The sequence below is a fragment of the Schistocerca cancellata genome, chromosome 5 (genome assembly GCF_023864275.1).
Source record: "Schistocerca cancellata isolate TAMUIC-IGC-003103 chromosome 5, iqSchCanc2.1, whole genome shotgun sequence".
NCBI lineage: Eukaryota > Metazoa > Arthropoda > Insecta > Orthoptera > Acrididae > Schistocerca > Schistocerca cancellata.
The window spans coordinates 1,912,148-1,937,998 of NC_064630.1; the positions used below are offsets into that span (position 1 = coordinate 1,912,148).

The 25,851-nt window shown below is 40.7% G+C and overlaps 1 protein-coding gene across 1 annotated transcript in view; it reads right to left on the reverse strand.

Annotated features, from left to right (window-relative positions):
- Positions 1 to 25,851, reverse strand: part of LOC126187814 (sodium/potassium/calcium exchanger 3-like) — a 168,267-nt gene that overhangs the window by 46,700 nt on the left and 95,716 nt on the right. The window contains exons 4-5 of the mRNA XM_049929101.1: positions 20,434 to 20,581; positions 5,155 to 5,247 (exon numbers count right to left, since the gene is read on the reverse strand). Of these exons, the coding sequence (XP_049785058.1) occupies positions 5,155 to 5,247; positions 20,434 to 20,581 (241 nt within the window). The remainder of the gene's footprint in view (positions 1 to 5,154; positions 5,248 to 20,433; positions 20,582 to 25,851) is intronic.

Genomic DNA, 25,851 nt, shown 5'->3' on the forward strand with positions numbered 1-25,851 from the left:
CCATAACGTTCTGTCCTTGGGCCCTTCTTTTTCATAATTGCAGTCAATGATTTCTTCCACTGTGTTCTTAATACTGTTTCTTGTTATGCTGAGGACACAAATTTGCTAGCTGAGCATGAGAACACATTAGTTCTGCAATATATAATACCAGATGGCATTGAAGCAGCACTAAATTGGTTCTCATCAAATACACTGCTATGCAGACCTGTTGAAAACCAGCAGATTATACTAGGATTGTCAAAAGAGGTAGAGGTGAAGGTGGTTAAAATTCTAGGAATTCATGTAGACTCTAAGTTAACATGGGAAACACACATTAACCACACTTGCACAAAATTATCTCAAGACACTTGTTTATTGTGGATCCTGAGAGGCTTAGTAACAAAAGAATATTTAAGAGTTATTTATTTCAGACTCTATCAGTCACACATAAAGAGTATGGACTGCTGATATGGGGACATTCTCCTCACATCAGTGAAATTCCAAAAATTCAACACAAGGGGGGAAGGGCAATGAGTCATGCTGGTGAGATCAGAACACTGCCAGCCATTGTTTATACAGTTCCACATATTAACAGTCATTAATCTTTACATATGTTTCATGGGACTGTACATGAAAACAGTGTAGCAGATTTCAAAATGAGTGAAAACATACAGCACTGTAACACTAGATTCAAAATAAAATTATATGTACCAAGGGGCAGGCTGGTAAGTACAGGGAATTCCCATGTAACCAATGGCTTAAGAATATTTAATAAACTTCCATTTTCTGCTTGGTCAGCTCACATAACTAGCTTCAGAAGCAAGCTATTAAGCATTTTACTTATTAAACCTTTTTGACATTAATTTTTAAGATTTTCGTTATGTCACACCATTGACTGTATTTACGCTGGAGAGCCAAAGAAACTGGTACACTTGCCTAATATCATTTAGGGCCCCTGCAAGCATGCAGAAGTGCTGCAATACGACATGGCATGGACTGCAATAATGTCTGAAGTAATGCTGGAGGGAACTGACACCATGAATCCTGCAGCGCTGTCCACAAATCTGTAAGAGTACGACGGGGTGGACATCTCTTCTCAACAGCACGTTGCAAGGCATCCCAGATATGCTCAATAATATTCATGTCTGGGGAGTTTCGTGGCCATTGGAAGTGTTTAAACTATAAGAGTGTTCCTGGAGCCACTCTGGTAGCAATTCTGGATGTATAGGGTGTCACATTGTCCTGCTGGAATTGCCCAAGTCCATCAGAATGCACAAAGGACATGAATGGATGCAGATGATTAGACAGGATGCATATGTACAAGTCACCTGTCACAGTCATATCTAGATGTATCAAGGGTCCCATGTAGCTTCAACTGCCACATGCCCCACGCCAGAACCTTCACCAGCTCACATGCAGGGTCCATGGATTCATGAGATTGTCTCCATACTCGTACATGTCCACCCACTCGATAGTTTGAAATGAGACTTGTCCAACCAGCAACATGTTTCTGGTCATCAATAGTCCAATGTCAGTGTTGACAGGTCCAGGTGAGGCATAAATCATTGTGTCGTGTAGTCATCAAGGGTACACGAGTGGGCCTTCAGCTCCTAAAGTCCATATCGATGACATTTTGTTGAATCATTCGCATGGAGACATTTGTTGATTCCCAGCATTGAAATCGCAGCTATTTGGGGAAGGGTTGCACTTCTGTCATGTTGAACGGTTCTATTCAGTCATTATTGGTCCCATTCTTGCAAGATCTTTTTCTGGCCGCAGCGGTGTTGGAGATTTGATGTTTTACCGGATACCTGATATTCACTGGACACTCATGAAATGGTCGTACAGGAAAATCCCCACTTCATCGCTACCTCAGAGATGCTGTGGCCCATCACTCGTGCACTGACTATAATACCATATTCAAACTCACTTAAGTCTCGATAACCTCCCACTGTAGCAGCAGTAACCAATCTAACAACTGCGCTAGACACTTATGGTCTTATACAGGCATTGCTGACTGCAGTGCCATATTCCGCCTGTTTACATATCTCTGTATTTGAATACGTATGACTATACCAGTTTCTTTGGTGCTTCAGTATATTTATTATTTTATTGTTTATCCTATCATTTCTAGGTTGTATTTGGAATATGTAATGCTCATTTAATTCTAAGGTATTGAAGGAAAATGTCATATGCTATCAATGTAAAATACCTAATCCTCCTCAGGTGGTGAACAGAAAATAAAGAATTTGAGTCTGAATCTCCTGACTACTGATCGTGCACTTTTTACATGGCTCCACGTTAGCTGTGTAACAATCAGTAGCCATCGTGAATATAGTGTTGATCTGTGTGTGGTGTCACACATAGTGGTTGTTAATATCATTTACAAACGTGAGTGAAGAGGCTGTACCTAGTCCTTACAGCGACTCACCATCAACTTTTGTGTCACTACAGCAATGCAGTAACCTATTATATGTTCACTCCTTTTATAAGCTGCAAGCTGACTCCCCTGGGAGAAGGAAGCGGGGCTTGCCTCAGCAGCCGATGTGCTACAAGCCAATCGCAGGCTTCCACTCCCAGCATCCTCCACTCAGGGGCCGAGTAAAAGAGAGCAGTTAGTACACTGGTTGAATTACTTAAGTACAATTGGATAAAGACAGTAGGACCCTAACTGATAATGTTTTCTATGGTGAAGCTCAAAAAGAGAAAATAGCTATGTACCCACTGACAAATGTTCTCTCTGATTATGATGCGCAGTTAGTTAGGATAAATAACATTGTGCCTTACAGTGCAGATACTCCTCAGTGGAAACAAGTTAGAATAATTAATGACTCCAGAACAAATGTGTTTAAGATTAGTTTACAAGAGATGACCTGACATGAAATTTATGACGAATCAAATGCTAACACAGAACATAATATGTTATGTGAGAAATTCATATCGTTATTTGAAAATAGTTTTCCATGTAAGCTAATCATAAGCTAATCACAAAGGACATTCAAAGAACCATGGATCACTAGAGGGATTAAAGCAACTTATGAAAGGAAAAGGGAAATGTTATCTGTTGGCAAGAACAAGTAGAGATACTGCAGTAGTTGCACATTACAAAAACTACTCAAAATTACTAAGAAAAGTTGTTAACAAAATCAAGGAAATGCACATACTGTCATAGGTTGGTAATTCTGACAACAGACTTCAGGCTATACGGAATGCAGTGAAATGAGAGATAGGACAACCAGCCACAGAACAGGATAACATCACTATTGGAGTGAATGGAAAGGATGTAAATGATGAATCACAGTTAGCAAATATATTTAATAATCATTTCTTAAATATAGCAGGAAGTACAGGGGCATACAGTTCAAGAGAAAAATCACAGCAGTATGTTGAAAGAGCAATTATCATAAAATTCAAACAATAGAAACTCCAGTAGGAATATCAACAATGTAGGAAAAGATAGATTACTACTTACTGTAAAGAAGACACATTAAGTTGCATACAGGCACAATTAAAAGACACTCACATAAACCTTTCGGCCACAGCCTTCATCAGCAAAAGAAAAAAACACACCATACATACACAAAATGAAGCTCACCTCGAGCATTGCGCCAGAATGCAACTGTCATGTGGGATGCAAGCAGTAATCTAGAGGGAGCAGGGAAGGGGAAGGTATAGTACTGTATGCATTGGGAGAGAGATGAACGGTCTCTGACAGAGTGTGCAGGGACTAGAATGCTAACAGGCACAGCATCAGGAGGTTGTGGGGCAGGGAGGAGGGGGAAAAAAATAAAAAAAGGGGAGGAGTGGGGGAAAGACTTTTGGCTGCATTGGCAGAGGATGGGTAACAAAGACTGTGTGATATGAGAATGGGGAGGAGATGACAAGACAGAGGGTGTTGGAAACTGTTGGGTGGAGGGTGTGGGGAAGTGTGTGTGTGCAGGCAGAGGCTGGAATAATTGTGGTGGCAGAGAATATGTTGTAAAGACAACTCCCACCTGTGCGGTTCATAAAAGCTAGTGGTGGAGGGGAGGATCCAGATGGCTCGGGTAGTGAAGCACCCACAGAAATCGATCACGTTATGTTCAGCCGCATGTTGTGCCACAGGGTGGTCTACTTTCTTCTTGGCCACAGTTTAGTGGTGGCTGTTCATCCTGTTGGGTGGCTTGTTGCTAGTCATACCAATATAAAAAGCTGTGCAATGGTTGCAGCAGAGCTGGTTAATGACAGGGCTGCCTTCACAGGTGGCTCGGTCCCTGACAGGGTAGGATAACCGTGTGACAGGAGTGGAATAGGAAGAGCTGGGTGGGTGAACTGGGCAGGTTTTGCACCAGAGGGGTCTTCCACGGAGATATGATCCTTGTGGCAAGTGGTCGGGATTGGGAGTGGCACAGAGAACACCACTTTAGGAGATGTCACTCATTTCAATGCACGATTACAGCCTGGTGAAGAATCTGGTTCAGTTGTTCCATTCCAGGATGATACTGGCTGATGAGTGGGGCACTCATTTGTAGCTGATTCTTGGGGGTGGTGGGAGGATTGGGGGTATTTGGGGGAACTGCGTGGAAGATCTGTTTGTGGACTAGGTTTGAGGGGCATTGCCAGTCTGTGAACGTGTTTGTGAGGCCCTGAGCATACTGGGCAAGGAAGTTCTCATAGGCTGCATGAGAGGGATCAACTGGGCACTGCCAAACTGTTGTTGAGAACAAAGTTGACCACCTGGTGGCACAAAATGCAACTGAGCAGAATATGCTCAATTTCAATGGCTGCTCTCAGCCTGAACCTTTTGGATCCTTCCCTCCACCACCAGCAGCAGCAGCAGCTTCTCTGAACTACACAAATGGGAGCTATCCTTACAATACATCCACTGCTCCCATAATTGTCCTGGCTTCAGTCTCAAGTAACCCACTGTCCCTGCACCCAATAGTTTCCCATTCCTCTGTACTACCACCAATTCTCAATTCACGTATTCTAGCTTGTTGAAGAATAAAATCTGAAAGCTAGCAAGTTTTCTTCCTTTTGTGCATGCCTATTGACAACTCAATGAGTCTGCTTTTTTGTGAATAGTCTAGTTTAAACTTAAAGTATTTACATGCTAAAGAGCAGACTTATTGCAGAATTACTCTATCACTTGCTAAAATTTTAGGCATAATTCTTGCCAGAAATATTAGTAATAACCTGTCTCAGAGGCAGAATCATCTATGCCATCATAGAGTGATCTGCTTGGCTTTGTGTTGCAGCAACTAATTTTCCTTCCAATGCAGCACAGACCTGTGGAGAAATTTTAACAATTACCTTTTCATTTCATTATTAATATATAACATACTGCCAGACCAATTTGTGCACAGATGATTAGATACATAAATGGTGCATCAATCTTTTATAAGATATGTTTCCCCATAAACCTCACAGGTTTCACATGAAATTAGCTTCACATTGTTATTGAATTTACAACATTCCTTCAATAATAGACTTATTTTTCTACAATATAAATTACAAAATAAAAATATATGCCAATATTTTACAACTACATCTATATTCAATGAGCAATGGCAGTGCGTGGTAGAGGACATGTCCCACGGTGTCAGTAACTAGGGCTTTTTCCTGTTCCATTCACATATGCACTATGGTAAGACCAACTGCTTAAACACCTCTGTACATGCTGTAATTAAACAAATCTTGTCTTCATGATCCCTGTGGAAGCAATATATAGGCAGTTGTGATATATTCCTAGATTCAGCACTGAAACTTTCTAAATACAAGGTGTACAACATTGCTTCCGCCGTTTGCCGACGGTAAGTAGTGCTCGAAAGAAACAGATCTCAGATGTCAGGCAGTTAGCTTGGACCTCAGTGAACATAACCTCATTCAAACATTAGTCGACATGTGTCTGCAACATAAAGTTGTTCTTGATTGAAAATGTCAGTTTAAGAGCCTATTTCTCATCATTTGCGGGAGGTGTTACCGTTTTGTTTCAGTATGAAGAAAACAGCAGCTGAGTCTCATCGAATACTCTCAAGTACATACAGTAAGGACGCTATTAGTAAAAGAACATGTCCTGAGTGGTTTCAACACTTCAAGAACGGTGATTTTAAAGTAGTAGACCGGCATAGTGGTGGAAGAGAGAATGTTGTCTAAGAAGCAGAATTGGACACATTGTTGAGTAATGACTTGCATCAAACTCTAGAAGAATTCGCACGATTAGTGGGAGTGACATAGCAAGCCATTTCAAAATGTCTCAAGGCTATGGGCATGATTCAAAAAGAAGGAACTTGGGTCCCGTGTGAGCTGAAACCAAGAGATGTTGAACAGCATTTGTGTGTTTGTGAACAGTTGCTCCAGAGGCAAAAATGGAAGGGATTTCTGCATCGCATTGTGACCAGGAAGGAAAAATGGGTTCATTACAATAACCCTACATGCAAAAAATCATGGGGATATACCGGTCATGTTTCCATGCCAACGGCCAAACCGAATATTCACGGCTCCGAGATTATGCTCTGCATTTGGTGGGACCAGCTCGGCATCATGTACTATGAGGTGTTAAAAGCAAGTGAAACAATCACAGGTGTTCATTATCGAACGCAATTAATGCATCTCAGCAGAGCATTAAAAGACAAAGGGCCGCAATACAACGAGAGGCACGACAATGCTTCACCTCGCATTGCAAAAGAGGTCAAAATGTACTTGGAAACATTAAAATGGGAAGTCCTACCCCACCCGCTGTATTCTCCAGACACTGCTCCCTCTGGCTATTACCTGTTTAGATCAATGGCACATGACCTGGCTGACTAACCCTTCCGATTTCATGAAGAAGTCACAAATTGGATCGATTCCTCGATTGCTTTGAAAGATGAACAATTTTTTCGATGCAGGATTCACACACTGCCCAAAAGAAAGTAGTGGCCCCTGATGGAAAATACTTTGAATGATACATGTGTAACCAATTTGTTTCATTAAAGCCTCAAATGTTGGGGAAAAATGGTGGAAGAAAAGTTGTACACCTTGTACATTTTTGTGGGATGGTTTGCATCTATCTTGAAATGTCTGCCACTTTAGTTGTTTCATCTTTGTGACACTCTCCCATGGGCCAAAGAAACCTGTGACCATTTTTGCTGCCCTTCTTTGTATCCACTTATATCCCCTGTTAGTCCTGTCTGTTAAGGGCCCCACACATTTGAATAAAATTCTTGGAGGGGTCACACAAGTGATTTGCAGTCTCCTTTGTAGACTGATTGCACTTCCCCAATATTCTACCAGTAAATCAAAGTCTACCACCTGCTTTACCCCCAACTGAGCCTATATGGTCATTCTATTTCATATCCCTACAAAGTTTTACAGCCAGATATTTGTATGAGATGGCCGCTTCCAATTGTGAGTCATTGATATTATAACCGTAGGATACTACATTTTTGTTTTGTTTTTTGAAGTCACAATTTTACATTTTTGAACATTAAAACAAGTTGTAAATCTTTGCAACACTGACTGAATATTTGTACAGTTTATTCTAGACAGTACTTCACTGCACATAAATGCCTAATCTGTGAACCATACGAGATACTATAAATATTGCCTGCAAGGTCATTAACATACAATATGAACAGCAAGATTCCCAGCACACTTCCCTGGCACACACCCAGAGTTACTTCTAGATCTGTCAATAATCTCTATCCAAGATAACATGCTGTGTCATCCCTACCAAAAAAATGCTCAATCCAGTCACAAATTTCGCTTGATATATCATATGAGTGTAGATATGGTACTGGGACAAATGCTTTTCAGAAACTGAGGAGTTCTGCATCTACCTGACTGCCTTGATCCATAGCTTTTAGTAAGACATGTGAGAAAAATGCAGTTTCAGTTCACATGGTCTATGTTTTCGGAATCCCTGCTGGTTAGCAGGGAGGAGGTCATTCTGTTTGTGATACTTTCTTACATTTGAATTCCTTGCAGTATATTCTAAGATTCTACAACAAATGGATGTTAAGGATACTGGACAATAGTTTTGTGAATCATTTCTACTACCCTTCTTGTAAAAAGGTGTGACAAATGCTTTCTTCCAACTACTGGACACAGTTTTATGTTCAAGGAATCTACAGCAGATTATAGTTAAAAGAGGGGCTGACTCGGCCGCAAATTCAGCATAAAATCTGATACAAATTCCATTAGCCTCTGGAGCTTTACTCACTTTTAACAATTTTAGCTGTTTCTCAATGCCAAAGATTCTAATATCTATTTTCACAATTTTTTCAGTGGTATGAGGATTCGATTCAGACAATCCTCCAGATTTTTCCTTCTTTAAGCATTTGTGCTCTTGGTTTGCTACCCCGTATTTCAATTCCTGTCTTGTCCATGAGTGACTGGACCACTACAACCAGAATTTCTTTGAGTTTGGGGGAAAATGTCTTGACAATATTCTGCTACAGTAGTCACTGAGGGCTTTATGTATTGCTCTCTTGACAGACAAACACATTTCATTCAACATTTCTCTGTCTAAAGCCCTCTGCTTTGTTTAAAATTTATCATGCAAAATCTCTGTTCTGTTAGGAGTTTCTTTATAGTGACTGTATACCATAGAGGGTCCCTCCCATCATGAACAGTTCTACAGGGTATGTATTTATCCACTCAGCTATTCATTTAACTTGAGTAATAGGCTCCTGTCCTGAGCTAAAAGTTTGAATTTCTCCATTGAGATATGATACTACCAATTCTTTATCTTAGTTTACTTAACATATTAATCTTTCTATTTGTTTTAATTATCCTTAGTACTTTGATAATCATTGTTACTACAACTGCCTCATGGTCACCAATACCAGATGCAAAGGGGACATCCTCAAAGAGGTCAGGTCTCTTTGTTGCCATTAGATCCAATATATTTCCATCATGAGTCAGGTTCCTAACTCTCTGTTCTATATAGTTTTCAGAGAAGGCATTTAGTAATGTTTCAGGGATATCTTACCATGTCCACCATTAACAAAACTGTAATTTTCCCAATTAAATGGTGAATGATTAAAGTATCCACCGATGACTGCAGCATGATTGGAGAATTTAAGTACAAGTGAACTGAAGATTTCTCTAATGTTTTTGGTTACATCAGGAGATGAGTCTAGTGATCGATAAAAGGATCCAATTACCATTTTATGCCCACACTGACGTTGAGTGTTGCCGAAACAATCTCATATGCAGCTTCAATTTCCATCTTGGTGGATTTGAATTTCCTATTTGCCTATCCTTTAAATATACTCTTAAATATTCCTCAAAAATCTCACTGCTGTCAATTTCAAGTTTCAACCAGCTTTCTGTATCTAGTATTCTGACATTGAAATGTTATTACTCAGTGGATGAACTCATGCAGGATGAACTGGAAATTTGAGATGGATACAATATGTTACATATCCCAAGAACTATCATAGTGTTATCATTTATTTTAATGCTATTATTTATTAGTGCAAAAATCATTGTAAGTGTATTATAAATTTTTGACTGTCTTCTGTATGCAAACCAAATGGACTGCAAATGTATGCCATGAGATGAATAAACCACAATTCCACAATCTTCGTACATCCATAGTTGAAATGGAGGACAGTAGGACGTTAGCTGGTATAAATTTATATTAAAAATGAAGAAATTCCTCCAGCTGTATTTAAGGTGTCAATTTTATTTTGGCAACTAGTTTCAACGTTGTATGAAGCTTCATACTAGTTACTAACCACCTCCCACATGGAGCACGTCCGTATCTCACCACTGACTTCTAGTATCAGCCGCACGCAGTTGATGTCAACAAGTGTATGGGACTGAAGATGGCGTTGTTACAACGTTGAAACTAGTTGCCAAAATAAAATCGACACCTTAAATACAGCTGGAGGAATTTCTTCATTTTTAATATAAACAATTCCACAATCGCTTCACTGCTTTCCAGGAGCCTTCAAACTCTGGCACTTTAGTGTGATTGCTTTCTCAGTTAAATGTTTGGATTTTAACACTCTAGCCTGCAAGCTAGCATGGCATTCCTTTGGCTCTTATACTAATACTTCCATTTCTTCTACAGCTATCATTTCCGTTCCTTCCCACACCTTCTTGCCATTTCTTTAAGCAGCTTCATTATTCACCATACATTTGACTGCCCACTATTATTTGACTGTCAACCTTTTGTATTAGCCTTTCTTGCCATGTGATACAGCACATTTCCCAACAGATGAAGTGAGTCTCACTGGGTCAGGTAACTCCTCAAACGTGTTGGTTAGGGCATAGGTGTAACATCGTGAACTTGTTGGTGACCCTGTCTCATCTGTACAGGGTGCTTAAACCTACCACTGACATGCCATTCATTGTCAAGTGGACAGAACCTGTATTTCTTGCAGAAGAGACAGTACTACAGGAGATAATAGTACTTGAGATACTTTTGGTATGTCTGGCACATGGCTTGCAGTAGCCCTCCCAACACACCCAGTCACAGTAGCTTACAATCACTTGACAGTAGTCAGGGCATTCCCAGCTGCTTATGGACACCAACTAACTCATCCCATGCCTGAGGACAGCATTCACATTGGAGCTACATCTTCACTTAGCATGCACATAGTCGTGCCCACAATACAACTCAAATTCTTATCTTTTTTTCAATTATTATCTAATGTTGTCAATTGTTTTCCCATACAGTAACATATTGCTTGATTTGCAATGTTTCTTATATGATGCATGGCGTCTTTTCTTTAGGACATGTCTGAAAAATACTGAGACCACACATTCATATAATTGATTCACCACAATGGGCAATGAATCCACAACCTTCAGTGCAGAGGCACATTTATGTTTGACCTCCTGGGGCAGTCTAAAATTAGTGAGCACGGAGGACAGGGAGAGGAACTGCGAATAGATGGCGCTTGGTGGAAGTATGGATCCGCTGTGGAGCCTGCCGAGATAGTTTGTGCATTTGCGATAAACACTGTGTCAGGATGGCCCAGTGTTTAATACAACTGCCTAGTAAGCGGGAGATCTTAGGTTTGAGTCCCAGTCTGGCACACATTTTCATTCATCATTGCTGATTCTGCACACAGTTCTGATGCAGCTGATACCATTAATTCCTTCCCTTTCCTTTCTTCCCTCTCCACCCTCAATTTGCATAATATTCAATGTTTCTGTTAAAGAAAATAATGAGCTAATATCTGAGATCTTGTCAAGCAAAATAGAGAGCTCATCTTGTTCTTTATGACCCCTTTATCCAATATCAAGCTGGGTTGAGACATTTATAGTACTTCTCTACATTTCTGTCTTTCCATCACTCTTCCATAACTATTTTATTCCAGTCCAAACTCCTTCTTCTTAAACTCCCCTTTATTGTGTCAGTACATGTTACTCTAGGTCTCTGTCTTGCCCTCAAATTTGGCCTCCTTCACTCATTTTGGTATTGCTACTTCTTCCATTCTCTTTACAAGTCCAGACCATGTACATGTGGGAGAAGTTCAACGACACTGTGTGTGACTGTCACCCATCTCGTGGCTACTCAATAGTGTTCGCAACTGGCTCACCAACCAGTTTGATGAGACTTGTTGTCAGACTCGAGGATGTCATAAAACATGACTTAGAGGTGGATTTTTTATACCATTCTGCCTTTTCCCGTTCATACAACACACCGTGCTCCTGTATTTTGCCACACGCCACTGCATTCTAGGAGCTTTCACCCTGGCATCCACTACCCAACTTGGTGCATTGACTGTTCAAGACAAGCAACAGGAAGACAATTATACATCCATCAAAACACTCAAGGAGTGTGCCTCCACAGCTGACGAGCTCTCGGCGGCTCCCCAGCACTACACCAACTGCTGCGTGTCGCCGGACACACTCCGTATGAAGAACACATTGCTCCTGCAACATAATAAGGACATACCTGCTGCCCTCGCCTTGGCACGTGAGCAGCTCACAGTCTCGATACGCAATCATCGTGACGATGAGAGTGGGAGTGTACCAATGCTACCGACCGGTCGTGCCACCTGATGTCCGACCACACTCACCCCCCCCTCCCCCCCCTCTACCTGGCTCCAGCACTGTCAGCCCTGCCTTGCCACCTGGCTACCCCACTGTTGGCATCATCAGCTGCACCCCTCCAGCTGTACAGTACACTGTCACCACGTCTCTTCCACACGACTCCCCACCTCGCAGCTTGACCACTGCCTGCTGCTGATCTTCACACAACATCGACCCCTCCGGCCATGTTCATCAGGTTCCCTGTTTGATTACCACAAACCTACCAGAGGTCGATGATGCTCTGTGAAATAACATTCACACACATTGGAGCAACTGAACATGACAAGTTTTTTTCAATCGCCTTCAATTGCACAATTTGCCTCCAACCATCATTGACAACTTCAGAGTCTCTTCCCGGCATGAGTTCAACACATTAACACCAGACTCTGTGATAGTATCTTCAGCTGAACTGACTTCAACCGTGACCAGAAGAGCGTCAGTACTTAGAATTCCTGCCTCCTCGTGGACCTTAGTCTGCCATGGACACCCACAGCACAGGCCGTGCCCATTGTAGCTTGGGCCAGCGAATAAATTAGTAGCTTACATGAACCACATTACCCCCTAACATATGCCATACCTTTGATCAGATCACAGTCTCTCTGGCACATGTGGCCTCCACATGCCAACATCCTCATCACCAACACCTTGCCCCCACTCATCCCCAAAATGTCTTTAGTCATAACACTGGCAACCCCTGTAGGCACACCAGATGCTTCACATGTCAGCTATAGCTATACCACCTGTTTGGCACTCATACCACATGCACCGCAACTCTGAGTAGTGGCCCAGTCACGGCTTGCTAAACTGCCAGCCACGGCATGACTGGTTACATACAACTGCGAAGCATCACCTTGAGAAATGGCCCAGTCTTGTCTCTAGAAAGCAACAGCCGCAGCACGACTGGTCATACACACCTGTACCCATTGCTTCACGAGTCACTAACCCCACTCTTGTCTTCCCTTCAGTGCTCCACCTTAAGGAGGAGAGGGGGGGGGGGGGGGGGGGGGACAGGCGTGTGACATCCACTGTGATACATGTCACTGATGGAGTATAAGTATAATATCTGTGCCTTGAGCAAAGACTGTAGTGTGTTCTGAGTCATGTTAAGTGTAAGACATGTTTCTGTATTTCATGATTCAATAAAGTATATTTTGCTACATGGGACACTCCCTTTTATCTATTTAGGGACATCATATACATTTGAAAGGTGAAACTGATAGCCTCAGGTGTACATAAGAGAGCTATACATTGATCAGGTTGAACAAAAATTATAAAATCAACATCAACAGACTAAGAAAATTTTCCCTACAATAGCAAGAAAATTATAGATAAAGGCTCAGAATATGAAGACGCATAGTACACCAGTTTGCTAATATTGTTCATGTGCTACTTTCAGGATTAACATCATGTTATCATGTTTCAAATATACTCATTGGTTCATTGCTTTCTGCAGATCCTATCTTGAAAAAGAGTGATCAGAATTGTGGAATGAATCAAAATGTAAGTAGATTCAAGTGGATGCAAGCTGCAACAATTATGAGCAAATGGAGAGACTTGCACAGGATGGATTAGAATAGAGACCTACATAAAACTAATCTTCAGACTGAAGATCACAACAACAATGTGTATTAAGAAATTGAAGCAGCTCTGAAAAAGTAGTGAGCGGCCAGATGGATGCCAGTTTGATGAACGGCATTTAGCCATGTATTGTATTTCTACAGGGAATGACCATAACAGAGCATAACACAGAACTGTAACAGCATATGCTGTTTACATACTACATACTGCCTAATATTTCTCTGCCAGCATCCACCCACATAGCTGAGAGGTCATAGTTTATGTGTGCTAAGTGGAGTATCCACGTTCAATTCAGGTACTGCCAGAAATTTTAGGTAGTGGGAGGATGGGAACAAGATTTACTCAGATTCATGGGGCCAGCTGAACAGCTACCCGAGTGACATTTGTATCTTTATGGTCTGGGAGGAAGATGGTTAGTGTCATGTGGTCCTCAAAGCCAGAATACAGAATTGGTATTTGTATGAGTGTTCCCTTAGTTATCAAAGAAAAACAGTTGTCTAAATTAATGTTGAGCCTCCAGGTGTTCTACTGAGTTGTTATTTCCTGAGAGATAAGTTGTCTATGTTGATGTTTACAAAGATCACATTATACAAAACAATTTGCATGCATCTTTGTTGGTTGCTGTTTATAATAATGGATGAAGACTCTTGTTCCTTTTTAGTCTTGTAGTTTTTGTGTATGCTTCTAAAATATGAATAAAAGACAGTATAAAGAATTTTCTGAATTATCTTGACAGTCTACATGCTGTGAAAATAGGTGCCTGCTTAAAATGAACATTGTTATTTGACAGCCTGTCATCTTCACCCTATAAATTCTACAACAGATAAACATTGTATGCTTGAATGAAATGCAATTGCTTCAGCATAAAATAAACTCTTGAAAAATGTAATTTTCATGTAACAGTATATGTAAATAGACCCATTACTGAACAATTACATGACTGCACAATGATCGCTGGTAGCAATCACACATACAAAATATCTAGGCATATGCATATTGAGCGGTTTAAAGTGGAACAACCATATAAAACTCATCACACGTAAGGCAGATTGCAAGCTGAGATTCATTGGAAGAATCTTCAGGAAACTTTGGCCAATCACAAAGGAAGTAAGTTTCAAAACTCCCAGTCAACAAATGCCTGACTATTGCTCATCAGCTTGGTTTCCATACCAGATATTTGATAGTGGAAATAGGCAAAGTGTCTGGTCAGCAACACAAGGTCGAAGATATAAAGTCAGTTCGTATTAAAAATATTTCTGTTACTGATAAATCAGATATATGTACAGTATTTAACAACCATTTTCTGAGCATTGCTGGTGAATTAAACAAAAATTTAGTTTCTACAATGAATCATATAACTTTCTTGGCAAATTCCTTTCTGGGATTGATATCTGAAATACTCCTCTGTGATACAGACAAGGGGGAGATTGAGTCAATAATTAAATCACTGAAGACTAAGGACTCTCATGGATAAGCTGGAGTGCCTAGCAGAATATTAAAGTACTGTGCTGCACATGTTAGCCCTGTATTTGGCCGTATTTGTAATTTTTGCTTTAGGAATTGTCAGTTTCCTGAACAATTAAAGTACTCAGCAGTAAAGCCGCTTCATAAAAAGGGAGAAAGGGATAATGCAGACAATTTGAGACCTATTTCTATGCCATCAGTGTTTGCTAAAGTGGCTGTGTATGTAAGGATAATTTATCATTTTGTAACATACGATTTGCTATCAAATGTACAGTTCAGCTTTAGAAGTCATTTAACAACTGAAAATGCTATATTCTCTTTTCTCTGTGAGGTACTGGATGGATTAAACAAAAGGTTTAGAATGCTAGGCATATTTTTTATTTATTTAACTAAGGCATTCAATTGTGTTGATCACAAAATATTGCTCCAGAAGTTAGACCATTACAGAATACGAGGAGTAGCTTAGAATTGGTTCACCTCTTACTTTAGCAACAGATGGCAAAAGGTCATTATTCACAATGTTAAGAATGGCTATGATGTGGGGTCTGAGTTGGGTAGGGTCAAGTGGTGGGTGCCCCAGGGATCAGTGTTGGGGCCACTCCTGTTCCTTATTTATATAAATGATATGACCTCTGGTATTACGGATAACTCTAAAATACTTCTGTTAGCTGATGATAGTAGCTTGGTAGTAAAGGATGTTGTATGCAAAATTGGCTTGGTTTCAAATAGTGCAGCTCATGACCTAAGTTCATGACTTGTAGAATATAAACTAACACTAAATCACAGTATGACTCAGTTTTTACAGTTTCTAACACACAATTCAACAAAACCTGACGTTTTAATTTCACAGAATGCACATATGATTAGTGAAAATGAACAGTTCCAATTTCTAGATGTTCAGATAGATAGTAAACTGTAGTGGAAAGCCCACATTCAGGATCTTGTTCAAAGGCTTAAAGCTGCCATTTTTACCATTTGAATGGTATAAGATGATGTGACTTACCAAACAAAAGCACTGGCACAAACAAACACAAACATACACACAAAATTCAAGCTTTCGCAACTAACGGTTGCTTCGTCAGGAAAGAAGGAAGGAGAGGGAAAGACGTAAGGATGTGGGTTTTAAGGGAGTAAGGAGTCATTCCAATCCCGGGAGCGGAAAGACTTACCTTAGGGGGAAAAAAGGACAGGTGTACACTTGCACACACACACACATATCCACCCGCAAATACACAGACGCACGCACACATTTGTAAAGGCAAACAGTTTGGGCAGAGATGTCAGTCGAGGTACAGAGGCAAAGATGTTGTTGAAGTATGAGCAGCGGCAACTTGAAATTAGCGGAGGTTGAGGCCTGGTGGGTAACGAGAAGAGAGGATATACTGAAGGGCAAGTTCCCATCTCTAGAGTTCTGAAAGGTTGGTGTTGGTGGGAAGTATCCAGATAACCTGGACGGTGTAACACTGTGCCAAGATGTGCTGGCCGTGCACCAAGGCATGTTTAGCCATAGGGTGATCCTCATTACCAACAAACACTGTCTGCCTGTGTCCATTCATGTGAATGGACAATTTGTTGCTGGTCATTCCGACATAGAAAGCTTCACAGTATAGGCAGGTCAGTTGGTAAATCACGTGGGTGCTTTCACACATGGCTCTGCCTTTGATCGTGTACACCTTCCGTGTTACAGGACTGGAGTTGGTGGTGGTGGGAGGGTGCATGGGACAGGTTTTACACCGGGGGCAGTTACAAGGGTAGGAGCCAGAGGGTAGGGAAGGTGGTTTGGGGATTTCATAGGGATGAACCAAGAGGTTACGAAGGTTAGGTGGACGGCGGAAAGACACTCTTGGTGGAGTGGGGAGGATTTCATGAAAGATGGATCTCATTTCAGGGCAGGATTTGAGGAAATCATATCCCTGCTGGAGAGACACATTCAGAGTCTGATCCAGTCCCGGAAAGCATCCTGTCACAAGTGGGGCACTTTTGGGGTTCTTCTGTGGGAGGTTCTGGGTTTGAGGGGATGAGGAAGTGGCTCTGGTAATTTGCTTCTGTACCAGGTCGGGAGGGTAGTTGTGAGATGCGAAAGCTGTTTTCAGGTTGTTGGTGTAATGGTTCAGGGATTCCAGACTGGAGCAGATTCGTTTGCCACAAAGACCTAGGCTGTAGGGAAGGGACCGTTTGAATTCAAAAACCTTAGAAGTAATGCACACACCTTCAAATCGAAACTGAGGAGTTTCCTCATGGGTGACTCCTATTCTGTTGAGGAGTTCCTTGAAAACTTAAGCTGATTCTTGTTGTATTGTTGATTGCATTTATTTAAACTTTTTTGGGTTCATAAAATTTATTTTTATCTGTTATTACTTTTATGTTGTAATTTCGTGTACTGACACGTTCCATGATCTTGGAGATTTGCTCCTCAATTTGGTCCTACAGAAAAATAAAAGGGGAGATCCAAAGAAGAGCAGCACAAATGATTACAGGTTCATTTAGTAAGTGCGAAAGTATCACGGAGATGCTCAGCCAACTGCAGTGGCAGACACTGCAAGGGAGAAGTTCTCATCAAGGCACACTTTATTTCTTAATGTTTGAGAACATGCGTCCCTATAAGAGGCAACCAATGTCTTGCTTCCTCCTATGTACAACTTATGAAAAGATCTCGAAGGCAAAATTAGAGATGTCTGACCTCCCTTAGTGGCATACTAACAATAGTTCTCCCCATAAATCATTCACAATCAGGAAGGGCAAAGTGAACCTGGTACACAACTATCTCTGCCACAAACTGTAAGGTGGCTAGCAGAGTATAAATGTAGATGTAAGTGTAGACACTGAACACTAAGACATTGCTGAATAACATTACAAGTACACCTACAAAGTTAGAAGAAACTGAGCCCCATAAAACTGCTGATACATTATTTCATTCATTAAGTCACACATTTTGTGCTGTAGAGCCCTTCGTGGAGCAGAAGTTTCAAGGATGCGGAACAAGTGAAACTATACATTAACTGGCAGAAGCAGTCACTGCAAGGTATTTATGTGGTACGGTACACCACAGTCTTGTTATATTCAGATCTTGTGATCATAAATGTAACCGGTAGCATTTCACTTTGCAAAATCCACTGCTTGGGAAACATGCTCTTCTGGATTAGTGCTGGAGTTATGTGTTTCTTTAACAGACAGTACAATGCTACGCCAGTTATCTAAGAGCATCTCGTCATAAAAAGCAATGTGCAGGTCAATCCCATTTTTGTTTTTCTTCTACGATTGAGAAAGAAACCTCCTTAATAATACTTCTCATAAAAAATAAATCTTACACATCACAGCAAAAGAGTTTTTGAACTGTTGCTTTTAGTTATATAATTTAACAATATGTTTCCTTGATAACATATATTTTATTAATTTCCTGTGTTTTAGCCACTGACCATCTTCAAAAGCACTGCGCAAAGAAAAACAAATATCAGAAAAACAATTATGTATGTAAACAATTGGCAATCGTTAGTTTCAACATGGTCAAAAGTCAATACAATGCATCTTGTCACAGTTGCTAATAAAACATAAATGTAAACTAAAAGAAGTCACTGTTGGCCATCTTCACAAGACTGCGGTACACAGGAGCACAGTAATAGGAAAACTAATCATACACACAACAAACAATTCGAGCATATCATGAAATAGATGGATGCAATGCATTTCACCAATGGTCAGTACAAATCATAAGTGAAAACTCATGGGATTTGGCAAGCTGTGATGCATAAGAAAACAATTTGGATACTAGATGACCCTGTACATTGTTACCCAGAGACAAATGCTGTATTAAATAAATGATTCTTGGTTGAAAACTGCAGATGGCTAGTAGCCAAAATACACCACGAAATAAATAAAATATTTGTTGTCAAGACAAATATAGAATTAAATTAACTTATATAGAAGCACATAAGTCCACTGCACTTCCTTCTCCATTTGTGCAATACACTGAGGTGGCAAAAGTCATGGGATGTCTTCCAATATTGTGTTGGACCTCCTTTTGCCTGATGTAGTACAGGAACTCGACATGGCATGGAGTCAACAAGTTGCTGGAAGTCCCCTGCAGCAATGTTGAGCCATGCTGCCTCTATAGCTGTCCACAATTGCTGCGCAGTCTGGGTGGCTAAATCATTTACTCAAATTGTCCAGAATGTTTTTCAAACCAATCATGAAAAATTGTGGCCCAGTGATGTGATGCATTGTCATCCATAAAAATTACACATTTGATTGGGAACATGGAAGTCCATGGATGGCTGTAAATGGACTCCAAGTAGCCAAACAGGACTATTTTCAGTCTATGATCAGTTTAGTTGGACCAGAGGACACAGTCCATTCCACGTAAACACAGCTCACATCATTACGGAGCTGCAACCAGCTTGCATAGTGACTTGTTGACAACTACGGTCCATGGAACCATGAGGTCTGCAGCACAATTGAACCCTACTGTCAGATCTTACCAACTGAAATCAGGACTCATCTGACCAGGTTGCAGCTTTCCAGTCATCTAGGGTCCAACCAATATGGTCACAAGCCCAAGAAAGGCACTGCAGATGATGTCCTGCTGTTAGTAAAGCCACTTGTGTCAGTCATCTGCTGCCATAGCCCATTAATGCTGCATTTTGCTGCACTGTCGTAATGAATGTGTTCACCCACATTGATTTCTGTGGTTATCTCGTACGCAGTATTGCTTGTCTATTAGCACTGACAAATCTACACAAACACCATTGCTCTCTGTCGTCAAGTAAAGGCCATTGGCCACTGTGTTGTTCATGGTGAGAAGTAATGCTTGAAATTTGCCACTCTTGACACTGTGGATCTCAGAATATTGAATACCCTAACACTTTCCAAAATAGTATGTCCCATGCATCTGGCTCCAACTACCATTTCACATTCAGTGTCTGTTAACTCCCATTGTGCAGCCATAATCATGTCAGAAACTTTTTCACATCAATCACCTGAGTATAAATATACAGCTCCGCCTTTGCACTGCCCTTTTATTCTTTGTGTATTCGATACTACAGCCATTTGTACATGGGCATATCACCATCCCATGACTTTTGTCACCTCAGCATATATTTCCAACCTTATTTTTAATGTGTCTGCTCTGCCCAATACATATCCTCTTTTCTTGTACATAGCATGTTATGATGAATATTCTTTGTACATCAGGCTCTACCAAGAGCTGCTGCTGTTATTGTGTGTATTACAAAATGTAGTACAATTCAATTGGTGTTGTTATATTCTCCTTATGGTAATGCAATCTGTGTAACGGTTGTATGCCAAGCACATTTTAGGAAGAAAATATCAAAACTGTAACTTATATTGCCACAACAACAATAAAGAAGACAAGAATTATTTAAAAATGAATGTGCTCCTTACCTGAAATATATGAAAAATAAAAACAGACCATAAACAATGATTCATACCACCGAACATGACGATCAGCAAGAATTGCTAAAAGTGTGATGATTGAGAATGCATATGCTACAACTTCTCTTGTAATTGGCCATATATTGAGTTCAATTACCTGAAACAATGATGAATAGCATGAAAAATCTTAAAATGGAAACAAAACTGGAATTATTGCATTATTATTCTGTAATCAGTAATGCTGTAAGAAGTAATGAACAGGTGGGTCAGAATAATGCCACCAAGGAAGAAGTTCAAGGAGTGAGGAAATAGTACTTCCCCAACTCTGTTCTGTCCCTGCAGCTCCCAATGGGCAGTCCATCAAACTATTGCAATACCAGTAGATTTAATTGTAAGCTCTGTTGTGTTTCACGGTTTGCCATTTACCTTCTTTAGTGTTCTATTATATTTTGTGTAATAAGAGTGCCAGAGAAGAAACTTCTCATGAAACCTTCACACAGTTGCTGGATCAAACGTTTCAGCAGAATAAAGTAAAACATATGTTGAAATGGGAGAAAACATATTTTGATAGCTGCATACACAGTACTAGTGTTAATGAATATTTTGTACAACAGCTACTGATATTGTGTACACACAAGTGGGGAATTTTACCAACATTGTTCTGGAAGTATCAGTGCATCTAAAAAGTTATACCACTTAAAGAGTCTACATCATTTGAACATCATCAAAGTAGTCACAACAATGTAATTATACCCATGAAAATGTTTTTAGAATGGGGCATACTGTTCAGCTCTGCAGTAAATCACAGTGCATACTCATATCACTGCCACATCCCTGTTGTGTACATTGTTCTCAGCAGCAGAAAGTAGCTGGTAGTAGAGTCAGACACATAATCATCATCTACTTATTTAACCCTGCTCTCTCTACCTCTTTTTCTAATCCTCTGAATGGTCTGATGTGGCTGGCCAGTGTTTCCTTTTGTGTGTCATTCACTTCATCTCACAGTAGCACTTAGACCCAATTGTTTGTTACATATATTCCTGTCTCTGTCTGTCTCCACAATTTTTGTCTTCATTGATTTTTCTAATACCACGGAAGTTATTCCCTGTTGCCTTATTATACCTCTTATCATCCTGATCTTATTCTAGCTCATGTTTTACTTATTCATTCTGTAGAGAATTACCTCATTTATTATCAGTCCAACTAATACTGTCATAACAGTAATTAAAGCAAAATAAATTGAATTGCATTTTTGTTAATTCTATGAGGGATAGATTCAGGGGCCTAATTGCATTTTTTTCTCATTGTACTGTTTGTTACCTTTTCTTCACAAAAAATGAGTACCTACTCCATCTTGCAATATAATTCTCGCCTACTGGTGACCATAATAAAGCTTCACATTGGCTCTCTCTGGGTCAAATACCACCACTTATGAGTGAATTAATGAAGTTGGCTTTGAAGGAATTTGTAAAAACACTGTTGTGTGGTTACCTGAACCCAAATTTGTATGTAATTACATATTTTTTCTGTTTGTCTTATGGATGTGAAAAGTGTAAATGTTCGTGAATTAAGTTGTGAGTGCTGATATATTTTATTTTATTTTATCATTACATATTTCACCATAATTACATATTTTAAATTTATACTTCATAGATTTACATATTATTGCTTTTTTATCTTTATTCATATTTAAACACACCCTCAGCAGGCCATGCATTACAAAATTATCCAAATCTGACCTACCATAAAAGTTGAAGACAGGAAAAATTACATTCTACTGCTATAAAATATGGTTAATTACACTTTTGATTTGGGTTGCAATAGAAATGCTTCTGCATAATTTACAAAGATTCGAAATGTTTGGTCTCAAAAACAAAGGAGACATAATAATAAAATTTAATTCAGCCCTGTTTAACAAGCTGGCCATGCTATGCAGGTTCATTCGTCATCATTTCACTGGCTACCAGCCAGCCAACAACTGCAGTCAGATCATCTCTGGCTGAATCAACCTCTATGCCAGCAGCCTCAATTACTACTGCATGAACGGCATTGATGGAGTCAACTGCCACAGGTATACACATGCTTCAGGACCTCCTATGTCCAACAGAGACCTGTGTGCAAATGCACCAAAACCATTTTGCAGATGGACAGGCAGAACAATTCAACATTACTACCCCTATATATAAGAAGCTATGTTCTACAGGATGGGGGAGGGGGTGGGCTGTGTGGTGACATATCAGGAGAGCAAGTAGTGTGATAGAATAGCCCTGGACCTAGATGATGGTCAAAAAAGAGCATAGTTTTTGTTGTTTTGTAACGTAGTATTTTCCTTGCAGATTTTAATGTGTGTTCATTTCTTGGCATTACTGAGATTTATGAAGTGATAAAAATAAAGGAAACAATATTATGTCAAGGATAGTTGCTACTGACCGAATAGCAGGGATGCCAAGTCGCAGATAGGAATAACAAAATGACTATCAGAAAGTGAGCTTTCAGCCAACAAGACCTTTCTCAAAAATAGCCAACATACACACACATGCTCATGCAAACACAGCTCGCACAAACAAGACCACAGTCTCTGGCAGCTGAAGCCAGACTGCGAGCAGCAGTGTATGATGGGAGAGGCTGGGGTGGGAAGGGGGAGTAATGTGCTGCTAGTGGGAGCATGCAGGAATGAGGTGGAGAGATGGTAGGGCAGCTAGGTGCAGCTGGGAAGTTAGACGAAGGGGGGGGGGGGGGGGGAGAGTAGTGGAAAAGGAGAGAAGTAAAAAGACTGAGTGCATTGGTGGAATAGAGAGCTGTGTGGTGCTGGAATGGGAACAGGGAATGGGCCGGATGTGTAAGGACAATGACACTAACGAAGGCTAAGGCCATGAGGGTTAAGGGAACATAGGATACATTGCAGAGAGAGTTCCCACCAGCACAGTTCAGAAAAGTGGGTGTTGGTGGGAAGTATCCAGATGGCACAGGATGTGAAGCAGTCATTGAAATGAAGAATGTTGTGCTAGGTGGTGTGCTCAGCAATTGCTTTTTGGCCACATTTTGTCAGTGGCCTTTCATGTGGACAGACAGCTTGTTGGTTGTCATGCCCACGTGGAATGCAACATAGTGGTTTCAGTTTAGTTTGTAAATCACATGACTGGGTTCACAGGTAGCCCTGCCTTTGATAGGATAGGTGTTTGTGACCATAAGGGATTAGGTGGTCATGGGAGGATGTATGAGACAGGTCTTGCAACCAGGTCTATTACAGGAATATGAGCCATGAGGTAAGGGTAGGGAGCATGGGTTGTGTAGGGATGGACAAGGATATTGTGTATGGTCAGTGAGCAGCAGAATACCACTGTGGGAGGGGTGGGAAAGAGAGTCGGTAGGACATTTCTCATTTCAGGGCACGACAAGAGCCATTTGAAATCCTGGTGAAGAATATAATTCAGTTGCTTCAGTCCTGGGTGGTACTGAATCATGAGGGAAATGCTCTTCTGTGGCTGGGCAGTGAGACTTTGGGAGGTGGTGGGCGACTGGAAAGATAAGGCATTGGGGATCTGTTTTTGTACAAGGTTTGGAGGGTAATCACAGTCTGTAAAGGCCTCAGTGAGACCCTTGGTATATTTCAAGGGGGGCCACTTGTCACTACAGGTGTGATGCCACAGGTCGCTAGACTGTATGGAAGGGACTTCTTGGTATGGAATGTGTGGCAGCTGTTGAAGTGGACGTATTTCTGGTGATTGGTAGGTTTGATATGGACAGAGGTACTAATCTTTGAGGTGGAAGTCAAGATCAAGGAGGGTGGCTTGTTGGGATGAGTAGGACCAGGTGAAGTGAGTAGGGGAAAAGGTTTTGGTGTCCTGGAGGAATGTGGATAGGATGTGTTCACCCTCAATCCAGATCATAAATCTGAACCATGTGCGATGTTTGGGACTCTGGGTGTTTAGGAAGAATTTCTCTAAATGATCCATGAATAGCTTAGCACAGGACTGTGCCATGCAGGTGCCCATATACATATTTCAGATTTGTATGCACATAATGCCTTGAAGGGAGAAGTAATTGTGGGTGAGGATATAATTGTTCATGGCAACTAGGAAGGAAGTTGTTGGTTTGGAATCCATTTGGCAGTGGGAAAGGTAGTGTTCAATAGTGGTAAGGCTGTGGGCTTTAGGGATGTTAGTGTAAAGGGAGGTGGCATTGACAATGACGAGTAGGGCGCCATGTGGTAAAGGAACAGGAACTGCGGAGAGTCGGTGGAGGAAACGGTCCGTATCTTTTATATAGGAGAGTAGGGTTCGGTTAATAGGCTGGAGGTGTTGGTCTATGAGAGCACAGATTGTCTCAGTGGTGGCACAGTAATCAGCCACAATGAGGCATCCTGGATGGTTGGGTTTACGGACTTTAGGAAGCACGATGGAAGGAAGGAGTGCGGGGAATGGTAGTGATGATGAGAGGTACGAACTCCGGTTCTGGAGTGGGGCTTACGATCTGAGGAGAGACTGAAGATCCTGCTAGGTTTCTGGAATGGGGTCACTGTGGCAGGATTTGTAGGTGGATGAATCTGACCACTTGTGGAGTCCTTCTGCCAGTTAATCCTTGCAGTTCAAAACATCAATGGTGGAGCCTTTGTCAGCAGGTAGGATTGAAGGTCAGGATCAGTTTTTAGGTGGTGGATTATGGTTCTTTCTGCAGATGTAAAGGTAGTTTGCATGTTGAGGAATTTGGGGAATGATGGTGAGGTAAGGTTTGGGGTTAAGAAATTCTGGAAAGTTAACAGGGGATGATTTGTGGGTAGTGGGGTGGATCATGGTTAGAAGGAGGAGTGAACTGAGTCAGGCAGGGTTCAACATTGGTCTTTGGTTGAATCTGATTGTTAGGGTTATGGAATCTTTTAACCAGCTGTGGAGTGTAGCACCCACAAAGTAATTAAATGTAGTGGTGTACATGACAACAATGTCAAGTCCAAATGTAGCTACTTCATACAAAGAACTAAATTAAAAATGACACACTGGAGCTTCTGCATTAAGAGGCTGACAAGATATAATAAACTGGCAAGGTCCCTGAAAACCAGCAGTAAAAAAGTTCAGATCAAAACTACACTGGAGCTTCTACATTAAGAGGCTGACTCGATATAATAAACTGGCAGGGTCTGAAAACCAGCAATGAAAAACAGTTCAAATCAAAACCAAAAAATGTGTATCTCCTAGTAGTTAAAATTGATCCTAGATCAGATTTCAATTTCATTCATGCCAATACTTTTATAAAAGAATGACCAGTAAAAAAAGCACTGATGTGAATAAAAATTTCTTTCTTGGAAACAGTATTGATAAATACTCAAAATTGGATGAGCTTTTTTCTTCAGTGTTTAGAACTAGTACATCAGTACAACACTAATTGACAACTTTTCATAAAAGCATAGTTTACCACATCTTCAGATGGTGC